We start from the raw sequence: 12,998 nt of genomic DNA on the forward strand, positions 1-12,998 counted from the left end.
TTTTTTCCTGGAGTTTAGATGTGACATCTTGCAGACATTTGGCCTGTTATTCTTTATTGTTTACTGTTTGTTTGCATTGTATGTACCATGAGGGATACTGGATGGATGATCAATATCAATAACTGTGTACAGCCCTTATTGTTATGGAGATAGGAATGTTTAATAGCAAAATCAAGTGTCTATCAGACACCACAATGAAAGTTTTCTTTTAAGTAACTATGCATTTCTAACTTCTTCTGGGCATTGTTCACCGTTTTACAAAACAAATTTAATAGCATTGCTTAAATATAATCTATAATTATTTGCAAATGATTACAAACATGTGCTTTGTTTTAACAAAACCCAATAAAATAAATGAAGGGAATACGTATCACATGCATCTGTAAAAACAAAATTTAATAGAAAAAGTGTATTTGATCAGCACTCGATTGTCCTTGATGTTGTGTGGGGGCTGTATCATGGCGGTTACATATTCAGCAAGAGACCATGTGCAAAATCAAACCTTCTGTTTCAGCGCAAGTACTGATCAGGCCATTTTCTGTGGCAGAACATCCATTATATAGAGCCTGTCCCAATATAAGCTAACTCTGTGCAATCATGACCCCGGTTATGTAATCAGACCACATATTATGAGAAAGAATGACTGTATCTTAAGGCTTTATTTTGAAAGAGTTATTTCGTAATCCTCTGTAAAGAACAGGAGAATGAAATCTGTTTGGTGGATGACTTCATCCTAACGAGGTGTAACTGGTTCGTTGGAACAGCACGGCAGGCTACTGGCAGACAGCAGAGTTTAGACTTCTGTTCAAGGAATGGGAGGTGACTGTGATGTTTTCATATATTCAATTCAGCATGTTAAGCAGAGCTTTAGATATTTGACTAACACTTTACTTGAGGGGACACAAATAACATAGTATTATGCTCTTACTTATGTATTAATTAACCACAAACCAAGACTTAGTAACACACTTATCTCTTGTTTGTTCATCATTAATGAATCGTGATGTACATTTTATCTCAAACAATTACTGTTGTTGTTAATATATCTGTTTTGTAAATCACTGTGAACTACTGAAGGAACTACAGAAGGAACTAGTATCAATGCAAAGAAAGTGATCTTGTGTTTGTTCATTAATGAATCACGGTGCATCTTTTATCTCAAGCGGCTCATGTTTTTGTTCATGACTTGTACTTCAGTGGTAACTGAGTTACTACTAAGTGTTTGTGGCCCCTCAAGTGAAGTGTTTCCGATGTTTGATTAAAATGGAATAACACACGTCTTCTCTGGGGATCCTAGAGGCCCTCGCAGGACATACAGGACGCCCAGGCCAGGACGCCAGTCCATCACAGGCCACACAATCACACACAATGAGCAATTTACTGCATGGCCCTGAGCTACATTAAAATCCAGTTTTTGGAGGACACGCCTCGCCAGCCCTTGGAGGAATATGCAGATTTCACACACCTGGGGGACTGGGGCTTGAACCAACAACCCTAGAGCGGATGTTAATAACAGGATGGGATAGTTTGAATTTCTTGTAAGAATGAATGCGCAAATAAGCTTATGAATTCATTGTTTTTATATTATCGGTGAAAAACAGAGTTGCTCAAGGCCTATGGATTAGAAACGTATCCCAATCAGGCACAGGTGGCAGCTGTATTACTAATGGGGAATTAATGTTGAGGAGCCAGCTGTGCTTACAGGGGAAAAGAGCAGGCATGCGGATGTATGAAAGCACAGAGATGGAATCGTTTGGTGACGTGTTAATAATGTGTTAATTTTCCTGTGACCTTATCAGGTAGCTTCAAGAGAGTTAACTGCCTAAAACCCGGCCTTATAAGACTGGGGTAACACTTTACTCAAGGCCATGTTTTTAGTAATTTATTAACACATTCATAATGCATTATAATGCATTCAAAAAGCGTTATAAACATGGCTATAAACATTTATTATCATAAATATCATATTATCATATTATTATATTAGCTCTCATCTATAATGCACTATAGATACCGTTATAATGCATTATATTTTTCAGTATACTGTAAGGGTGGTTTAATACTGCATTATAAAGGTATCTAGTGTATAGTCATAAAGCAGTGGTGGCCTAATGGTTAGGAAGGTGAAGTTGTAATCAACAGGTTGCTGTTCAAATCCCCAACCAGCAAACTACTGCTGCGGTGCCCTGAGTATGCTTCTGCTCCCTGGGTGCTGAGTTAGCTGCCCCCTGCTATGTCACAGTGTCACATATGGGTTAAATGCAGAGGATGCATTTCACTGTTGTGTGGGGAGTGTCAGCAATGACAACTAATACTTCACTTCATAATGCATAATAAACATGGCTATAATGTGTTATGCCTTTTTATAAATATTTATTGCCACGTTTATAATGCATTATAAGTGCCTTGTAATGCATTGTGAATGTGTTTATACGTGTTTATAAACATGGCCTTATATGAAGTGTTACCAACATTTTTTAGAGTGCTGTCCTCTGCTTCGCCTGATTTCACTAAGCTAACGATGATGTGCATTTTATTCTTCTTAAATGTTCAGCTGCATACACTGTTAGCCCTTATACTGTTTGGTCTTCATTAACATAATTAATGTAAAAGTCTAAATTAGCTCTCTCTCTCCGATGTAGGACTTTATGAACATTCTAGTTGCACAATGAAGCAACAGAACATACAGAGGAATGACTTGGTTGCAAATTTTAAAAGTTTTGTTCAGTACATTGATTATGTTCATTTGTATTACAACAATATCTATGTTTTGTTTGTCATTTTACATTTATGGTTCATGAGATATTTACAAAATAACTAAACCATGAGCAGGGGATATTAAGTAAAAAATCTGTTATACTAATTGATATAATAGAGAAAGGCATTTAAATCAATTGAAAGCACAATTACAATTATCACATTATGTTTTAGATAACTTTAAGTAGGTTAAGGGTTTGTTCTTAATAAAATGATATGCTGACTAATAAATTTAATAGTAATTGTAAAAGAGTATACTGTAATTTTGGGGAATTACCATTTCTTTTCATTGATTTATTTTGCATAATCACCGAGGCGATTAACATGGTGATCTTGAAAAATGTAGCAAAAGTGGTAACTTTTCTCCATCTGTAGATAATTACATTGACAACATTGCATTGATACCATAATTGCTGATCAATGAGTATCGGTAATTACTTACATTATCAATCTTTTCATTGTAATAATGATGGGACAGTGATTCCACATCCAGTGTCAGATCAATTATAAACCTGTCTTTGACACTTCGACCTCTTTTTTTATAAGGCCTTGATCTGAATCCTTGTTATTCATTTAAAGGCTTAGATTTCTTTATTTAATCTGATCATTGGAAAGTCCTTTTTAGTTAATACTATATTATTTTTCTGTCTTATGTTCTGTAAATACAAATTAGATTAATATAAACTTGAGAGTGCTTATGATATACCATTTATTTGAGAATTATGGGTTTTAAGAAACCCAATGAAAGACCGATCTTCATACCGATCTTCATACCGATCTTCATACCGATCTTCATACCGATCTTCGTACTGTCATGTACATACTAACAGTGATAACAGTGAGCATTAAAACTTACAATAATGAACAGTTGAACAGGAAAAGCCAGTGAACCAAGCAAGTAATGTGAGATGTAAGTCCAACATCATGTATACCTTGATAAGTGAGGATCTTGCTGTAAGGTGTAAGGAGCAGATGTGTCAGGTGAGGCTTCTCTACCATCTGCGGCATATCAGAGAAGCCCTCTACCTGTGCATGGAGGTGACCAGATGTCCTAATTTGTGCATGACCGTTCAGAATTTTAAAATACTCCTCTGTGTCCTGCAGCAGTACATACTGTATCTCACATTTCAAGCTAAATGATAAATTGGACATTTGAGATCAATGTGATTTTTTTTAAATTAATTTCAAGGTGCAGCCGTGCAGTGAAGCACCATTGTGTACGTTTAACTGGTTTTCCATGAGTAAACAATGTCGCCACGCTATTCGTCTGCAGCTGCTACATCAGCATGGAAAATGGAAAATGTGAAAATCCAGGCTGAAACTTCACTTTCTGGCAGCAATTGCCATTTGGATCAATGGTGCAGAGCAAAAGGAAATAAAACTGTCACTGCAATAAGGACTCGGAGGGAACTTTCAGATCTATGCTTTACGACACATAGACGGCTTAATTCATTTTGCACTCTGCATTTTTTTTTTTTCCCAATTTTCCTTGGAGAAGAATGGCATGTTAAACAGTTCTCCCATTGTGATGCACATGAGAAATGCAGCTCGATAAGAGAGAGGAATATAACGTAGATTTTTTTTATGATAGCTTGACTTATAGTAATTAAACTGTTGCATCACTCTGTTCAGCGTGGCCGTTCAGATCATCCGGCATGATGTCGAGTTCAGCTAGATCAGAAACAGAAAAACAACGTGGCCAAATACATGGTTCTGTAGCAGGGGCAGATTGGCTTCTGTCTTTGTCGAGGGTCGTTAGACGGTCATCCCAACCTCATATAGCACTTTACCATTCTATCCTGTCATACCATATGCTTCCAATAATACTGTCACAAAACCAGTTTCTTTGGATGTATAAGACTTGACAGCAGCAATAGGTTAAAGAATAGAATCTTACACTTGTATGACAACCATGAAGACCCATCTGAAAGCCATCTACAGCAAGATAACTGCAAGTCTAGAAGACAATGGGCTCAGTTGGGAAAGGATTTCTTCATGCACAGCTGACAGAACTAGTTTAAATTTCAACTCCAAAACTCAAGACAAAATTGTAGGGAAGTATGAAGGAAAGCTGTAATGCTCATGCCTGTATGCACCTCTGTAGGTTGTGAAGAAATGCGTAAAACTGACACAGATATCTGAGCCGGTCGACAGGTGATATGAAATCTGTCTTTCTTGGAAGAGCTTCGTTGTATAACCTGGACAAGCATAAAGCCTTTATTAGCCAATGACAACAGTAGAAGGCAGATACCAGTGTCACGGGTTTGGCTGTCGTACCTCCAAAACAGTCAGTTCCATCAGGTTGTAGTCCTACTGGAAGGCAATGGACTGACTGAGCTGTGAGGCATGAACTCTCAGAAACAAGCTTTATTATTATCAAACTGACAGTCTGGCACTTTTCTTGGACATTTTCCAAGAAGCAAAGCATCAGCGTTTTAATGCTACACTTCCATATATGTTCCATATATGGTTTGATTTTTGTTATGATTACCAGAAGAATTTGCAAGCATATTGTGACATTTATGCAAAAACGAAATGGTGGGTAGACTATTTATCATTTCTGAATTTATTAAAAGAATGTAAATTTATTTCATGTTGACAAATTTTACACAACCACTGAAAATGTCTTTAGTGTTATATAAGGGGTGAGAGGGGGCCTTTAAATCTGAAGTAGCTAAATTATAATAACAAGTGGCACTTCAAAGATGACTCAGCTCTGAAAGGGGTCTGAAAATGGGCATTTTGATATACAACTTTTAAAAGCAACCTGAGGCAACTAGAATAGCTGCAAAGAGGCAAAATAGTGAGTGGTACAATTGTAAGTGCTTAATCGTAAAAACTGCTAAATTAGTTACTGTGTCAAGGGAAACAGTCTTCGAAATCATGAAAAGATTCACACAGACAAACTGCATTACCAAAAAGGTAATAATTATGGCAAGACTGCAGTTCGGAAACCACTTATATACAAGGTTTATATATATATAGGTGCACAACCTGGTGTAAAGAGCACAAAACTTGGACTCCTGAGCAATGGAAATATGTAAGGGATAAACCACAACGAGGTTTATATGGAAATATTCAATGACAACTTGATGTAGTACCCAAGTTGGTGTAATAACTAAGTTGGAGTTAATTTTTTTCATATTACCACACACCTCAAAGTGGTTTTATTCCGCTTATACCACAGCTAACAAACAGAAAATAATAACAGAGTAAACTAGTGCCACAGAGACCGTCAACAGACAGGTGCTGATAACTTATTTAAGAGTAAAAATTCAGTTTATAATAACATGTTTAATAAAACATTAAAACACATTAATATAAAATTGTTATTAGGTTGCTGGAACACAAAATTAATCAACACCCACATGTTATCTCTGGATCAATAAAAAAAAAAGGATTTACCAAAGTCGTGGTGTATGGTTGAAGCAGGGTTTCGCAATTCCAGTGCTGGAGGGCAAGTCTGCAACAGTTTGCAGATTTCTCTGCTCAAACATACCATATTCTACTCACACGCCAAGTGCCAGGTTTAGTAGGTGTGTTTGAGCAGGGAAATCTGCAATCTGTGTTGTAGACTCTGGTCCTCCAAGACTGGAATTAGGGAGCCCTGCGTTAATGGTGGAGAAATCCAATGAATGCCTTCAGCCCCCAAAGCCTGTTGGTTTGGACAGACATCTTGTGGCAGTCTATTGATTGCTCTGCATTGTCATACAATGGCCAAGGAATAAGAGACTATTTACCAGGGCCAGATGCACCCTATTGTGCAATCAAGGTACCTTCATGACGTTCTAGTCATGCCCGGAAATACACTGTCAAAGAGATTCCAATGTAATACAAAGTTGAAGTCAAATGCCTTGCATGGCCTCCCCAATCAGTAGCAGAGTGCAAAGCAGAATTCCACCTTCTTTATCCCTTGAAGTCCTGGAACCTTTCATTCATGCTGATTGGTCTAATATCACACTGTACTTACTTTAGGACTTGTATCACAGCTTTCCAACAAGGACCGAAGCATTTCTGAAGACAAATGAATGCCCTACACTGTAACAAATCCTGGACATTATTATGTTTGGTATTTTCCATTCCCATCATTTGCTGCCTCAAGTAATGGAATGAAAAATATAATTAACATATACATGCAGTACCGGTCAAAAGTCTGGACACACCTGCTTTTAATGCATTTGTATGTTTTAGCTTTTATTCACCTTTAAGGCCATGAGCTAATGAAGTAATATGTATAAAATATTACAAGGACCAAGGAAAGTAACATTTCAGAAATTTCTAAAATTTCAGACTCTTCAAAATAGCCCCCCTTAGCTTCAATGACAGCGTTGCAGGCACTCTCTTTCAGACAGCTTGCAGATGTAGCCACCTGGAATGCTTCTCCAGCAATCCTGAAGGAGTTTCCACAAGTTCTAAGCACAAGTTGGCTACTTTGCTCTTACTCTTCAATCCAACTCATCCCAAAGCAGCTCTATAGGGTTTAGGTTGGGGGATTGTGGGGGGGGGGGGGCAGGTCATCTGTCACAGCACTCCATCTCTTTGCTTATTCACAAGATAATACAGTACCTAAATACAATTCAAGGTTATCTTGTTGAAAAACAAATGATTTTCAGTAGGTTTGTCCACACATGTATATTATATAACTTTAATTGTTTGCATTCATCCCTGCTGTCAGTACTATTGCAAGTGTTCGCAGTAAGGAAAGTGTACTTGCTCTGTTTCCTTCTAATACATGAGTAAAGCTGCATTTCTTAACCCACAGGTCATGGACTGTTAATTGAGGGGGGCTCACGGCAGCCCTGGGGGCGGAAATTAATGGCCATGATGGAAGACAACGACACCGAAGAAGTGAAGAACTGCACCGAGCCAGGTAGGCTGTTACCGTGATGGGGGGGGGGGCTGGTGCAAGGTGCCCCTAGGGAGACGGGGTGGTGGGCAGGTCATCACAATTAATTCATCTGTAACTAACGTCGGACCTCAGGTCGTATAGGAACCTAAACCTTTACCGCCTCAAAATAGGCAGTAGCTTAAAAAGGTAAGCGGCTAACATACAAAATAACCATTTTTCTAACTAAAACAAATTACAAAATGCCACAGCACTGCCCCGAGTCTCCCTGACTGGCACACAGAGCAGACTTACTTTACGTATCAGCTAGATGACTGTAGGTGAGTAGAAGAGCTTGTCCTCTGTCCGTACACCTTCACCAAAACATCCATGCCCTCTATGCATCTCTCATGTCGTTATCAGTGTCTGTGGATTTAAAAACATTCTTAGCAAAAATAAATGAATAAAAGATTTTAACTAGGTGACTTTATACAGTATTATACATTATTGTTTAGTACAATATAAAATCACAGTTTTGTTTCAGTTAGTCCCATCATAAATCACCATGCAGACTGTCGTGTTTATTGTAAGTTTACTATGAAGAGTACACTTTGGACAATAAAACTGCCCGATATTAAGGTTCCATAAATTTATCAGCATTGGTGGAAAATCCATCGCTAAAGCCCCGGTGGAAATCGTAAATTACACAGCCAACAAACAATAAAAATTAAATTTACAATACTGAAGTGAGTAAAATCCATAAAGAGCGAAGCAAACTCCATAATTATGCAAGCAAATCATGCATGATATACTGTAAGAGCTGTTTGTGATCAACTGGGAATAGAAATACCATATGATAACACAAAAAAATTATGACGCAGGAAAAAAAAAAAACATTTTTGCTCCTGGCAAAATGAACAAATCCAGGTAATACTGTACATATTGCCCCTGTTTAACAGCTTTCTGATCAGGTTTGCACAAATAACTCACCAATAGTGGTCAGAGACTAAGCTAGCTTGGAGAACCAGTACAAATTGTGTAGGCTGCAGGGTTTCACCAGGGTTGTGGAACATGAAAATACTTTCTTTCTGTGTTTGTTTATCTGTTTCGAGTGGGTACAAGGACCACAGAAGGACCCATGTTGTATTTGGCTGACCAGGGGAAAGAGGATGTTTGAAAGGTCTGAAAAGTGGAGGCCGCTCTTCCGTCTGTAACTATCACTGGTTGAGTGAGTGTGCGACACGAAAATGTTACAATGATAATTGGAAATCTGAGCTTTGATCATTCCATACATCAGAAGATAATGGGGCCGCTATTTATATATGACTTAGTTGACCTTCAAGCCTAATTTAGCCTCGTGTTTTTCTGTAGTTTTGAAGAACAGCTACCCAAACTTCAGTTTGCTACCTTCGAGTAATGAACCGTTTCTGTTTCTGTTTGAAGAACAGCTACCCAAACTTCAGTTTGCCACGTTCGAGTAATGAACCGTTTCCGAGGAATCAAAGGAAAATGGCTGTCAGGCAGCAGGCCAGATGTAAAGGGCATACGAGGAGAATGCTGGCAGCATTCGGCTAATGTAGCATTCGGCAACACAGCCCTTAATTCATAGATATAAAAGGGACGTGTCCAACTCAGCGACTGGCAGTAAAATGAGCTCAAGGTCAGTAAGAGCTTTACTCCCTATCAGGGTCCAACAGCAGTCCACTCAGCTCGGAGGCATCTGTCTTTTGACAAGGCAGAGACGTCCCAGCACATTATTTACAGTGAGGTCAAGGAAGATGTTAAGGTGACTGTGACATTACTTAAGTGCTGCTGGCTCACAATCAATGTGACAGTTTGGCTTAGTTCCAGGTAAGATTGCAGACACAGATATAATTTCTTGCCAATTTGAAGACATACTCAAGGATATCGCTTACTGAAACACCCATGGTTTTCAGAGATGAATATAAGTAAAATCCTAGGCTTCTCCTATGTTTCACGCTCAGCAAAAAATAACCACCATTCTGTAATATGGTGATAAAATACACAAAGCTATGAATCTATACTGTTTTCCTTAAGGTGGTGTCGACTGTCTCCTAATGCCATATGGTTCTTTTTTGTATAATCTGAATCAACATTTACTCCAGTTAAACACATTTTGTTGCATCCTCTAGTGATGCTAGCAGTTTATGTTCTTGTGGACATCACTGTGTAAATATGGATTTTCCTCATTTGTAATTGCTCTGAAAGAAGCAGTTTAACTCACTATTGTTTAACTAAATTCTATGTTTGCACATGCACAGTAAATTCCTTTAGTGTTTCCTCTAAATACACAAATTGTTTTTTTTTTTTTAGGTAATTTTACTAACTGGTTTGTATGATATGTGTTGGTATTAAAATGGTTAGATTGTGCTTTTGGAAAATTAATGATGGAGCTGTTTTTATAAGCTTAAGGTCTTCCCTTTTAGTGCAAGCAGAAAGAAAGTGACTCTTCATCTGTAATCCTGCCCTGCTTTAATCCATTCTCCTTAGGGATCGTTGCTCCTTGTATCCTCATCAGAATAAGAAAAAAAGGAATAAGAAAAAATAAATCTCTGCATTGCTGTTGCTATGGAGATGGTCGTATGCTTTGTCCATAATTTGACAAACCTCGTGTCACGTAAAGGTTGCACTGCTATATGTGGTCAGTTTTACGGCCTTCACTCAATTCAATTACTAATCGTACTGGTAGCACTTTATACTAACAGTGCCTTCATAATGCCTTTATAGTGCATTCGCAGAACATTCAGTGCCTTGGTTTGCCTGGCTGGGTGAGGTTGGTGCGAAAGAACTTGACTGGCTGGCAGAGAGCCCTGACCTCAACCCCATCACACACCTTTTGGATGAACTAGAATGGAGACTGTGAGCCAGGCCTTCACATCCAACATTAGTGTCTGACCTCACAGATGCTCTTCTAGATGAATGGGAAAAAAATTCCCACATACACACTCCAAAATCTTGTGGAAAGTCTTCCCAGAAGAGTGGCAGCTGTTATAGCGGCAAAGGAGGGACCAGCTCCATATTGATGCCTATGGATTTAGAATGGGGTGTCATAAAAGTTCCTGTGGGTGTAATGGCCAGGTGCCCCAATAGTTCTGTTGATATATTTGTCTTTCACAACTGTAGTATGCATTAAAAGCAACATTATATGATAATAACACACATTATAATTTTATAATCATATAATGCTTGTTATTAATGTATTTTAAAGCAGTTAAGGTATGTTAGGATGTTAAGTTATACTTACATGTTGCTTATGAATGTTCTCCATCCATCCATTTTCTGCAGCCACTCGTCCTATTCAGGGTCACAGGGGGTCTGGAGCCTAACATGGAGGCTACAGACACAAGACAGGGAACAACCCAGGATGGGTCACTAACCCATTACAGGGCACAAGGCAGGGAACAACCCAGAATGGTCACTAACCCATCGCAGGGCACAAGGCAGGGAACAACCCATGATGGGTCACTAACCCATTACAGGGCACAAGGCAGGGAACAGCCCAGGATGGGGTGCCAACCCATCGCAGGGCACAAGGCAGGGAACAACCCAGGATGGGTCACTAACCCATCACAGGGCACAAGGCAGGGAACAACCCAGGATGTGTCACTAACCCATTACAGGGCACACTCACACACATATGCACACCTACAGGCAATTTGGTAACTCCAAGTAACCTCAGCAAAACACCTAGAGGAAACCCCACGATGCCCCAGAGAGAACATGCAAATTCCACACACATGGAGCCATGGTGGAGACCCTGGTCCCAGAGGTGTGAGGCAACAGTGCTAACCACTGCGCCGCTGCACCACCCCTGCATTATGAAGGTGTACTGAATGTTCTATGAATGCATAATGAATGTATTATGAAGGTGTACTGAATGTTCTATGAATGCATAATGAATGTATAATGAATGCATTATGAAGGTGTACTGAATGTTCTATGAATGCATAATGAATGTATTATGAAGGTGTACTGAATGTTCTATGAATGCATAATGAATGTATAATGAATGCATTATGAAGGTGTACTGAATGTTCTATGAATGCATAATGAATGCATTATGAAGGTGTACTGAATGTTCTATGAATGCATAATGAATGCAATATGAAGGTGTACTGAATGTTCTATGAATGCATAATGAATGCATTATGAAGGTGTACTGAATGTTCTATGAATGCATAATGAATGCATTATGAAGGTGCAGTTAAGGTAAAGCATTACCAGCCTAATTATAGCCTCTTATTAAAAAGGGACTTGGATATGAAAATGAAATGGACAAAATGAAAGACAAAAATCAGCTCCCCAGCGGTGGGATGGTGCTCTGCTCATTAATTGCCTTATTTCAATTATAGAACTATTACATTGTCTGAGAATTTCCATTTTTATGTGTAAAACCATTGGATAAACTGTCCATGTGTTTTGAGATTTATTCATTTGTATATTGCATTGTGAAACACAATGTTCATATTTTTAAAAGCCTATGCACATACACAGGCGTATAAATGCACTTTATACAGTTACAGTTCAGCACCTTATTCTGCTTGCTAATATTATTAAAACAGTTGATATTAAACTTCCTTGACATTGTCCCCTTATATTTATCTTTCTAACACCAATTTCTTTGGGTTGGTCTGACTGGATCATCTTTTTGGAATTTGGAATATATTAATATTTGAACAAATGTATAGAGCAGCTCAGCATACTGTACATGTATAAACAGTAACATATTTAAAATTCTTTAGGAAAGACTGATGCTGAAGTTCTTGCTCATCTTTTTTAGGGATAGTAAAGATGTTTCTGTTTCCACAGAATGTAATAAACAAATATTCATTATGTTTTACTATAGTTGACATGTGCATTAGACAGCCTCCTAACAGAATTTAAAAGATTGACTTCTGAAAATATAAGACGTGCTGCATGCTGATTTGGTTTTAATGTAGAAGAGCTGCGGTTCTAACATTTTCATATGGCATTTGAGATGCGACTGGTCGTGACTGTTTAGCATAAGGGAAAGGTCAGCTTAAATTAGCCGTAGCTCCAGTAAGCATCACGGCGCGTGCTGGGTTCATGTAGACCTGCATGCGGACCTGTCAGCGTGCGCGATTGCCTATGCGAGGATGCTGCACAAATGGCCGGATTTGAAAATAACTCCTGCTGCAGTGTGCGGCGTTGGCCCGCAGGATTGTCTATGAGGCTTTCAGCGCTCTGTTCAGCAGAGGGGACGGGGCGAGCGAATAGGATGGTGTCGCTTAGGGTGTGTGCTTTAATCAGAGCATTACAGATACAGGAATTTCACGGCTGACAATGGCTGCTTTTTAATCTTTATGTGTATGCTGTCATGGAGGCTTATTATCAAACATCTGGCCTGACAGTTCCTTTGTTATTGAAGTAATTT

At 38.7% G+C, this 12,998-nt stretch overlaps 1 protein-coding gene across 3 annotated transcripts in view; it reads left to right on the forward strand.

Moving 5' to 3' along the window:
• slc24a4a (solute carrier family 24 member 4a) overlaps nt 1-12,998 on the forward strand; it is a 62,763-nt gene that overhangs the window by 17,850 nt on the left and 31,915 nt on the right. For all 3 annotated transcript variants that reach the window (XM_072699042.1, XM_023825344.2, XM_023825345.2), the window contains exon 2: nt 7,520-7,627. In XM_072699042.1, coding sequence (XP_072555143.1) covers nt 7,573-7,627 — 55 coding nt within the window. In that variant the 5' untranslated portion in view covers nt 7,520-7,572. The remainder of the gene's footprint in view (nt 1-7,519; nt 7,628-12,998) is intronic.

This window comes from Paramormyrops kingsleyae, chromosome 14 (genome assembly GCF_048594095.1).
Source record: "Paramormyrops kingsleyae isolate MSU_618 chromosome 14, PKINGS_0.4, whole genome shotgun sequence".
Lineage (NCBI taxonomy): Eukaryota > Metazoa > Chordata > Actinopteri > Osteoglossiformes > Mormyridae > Paramormyrops > Paramormyrops kingsleyae.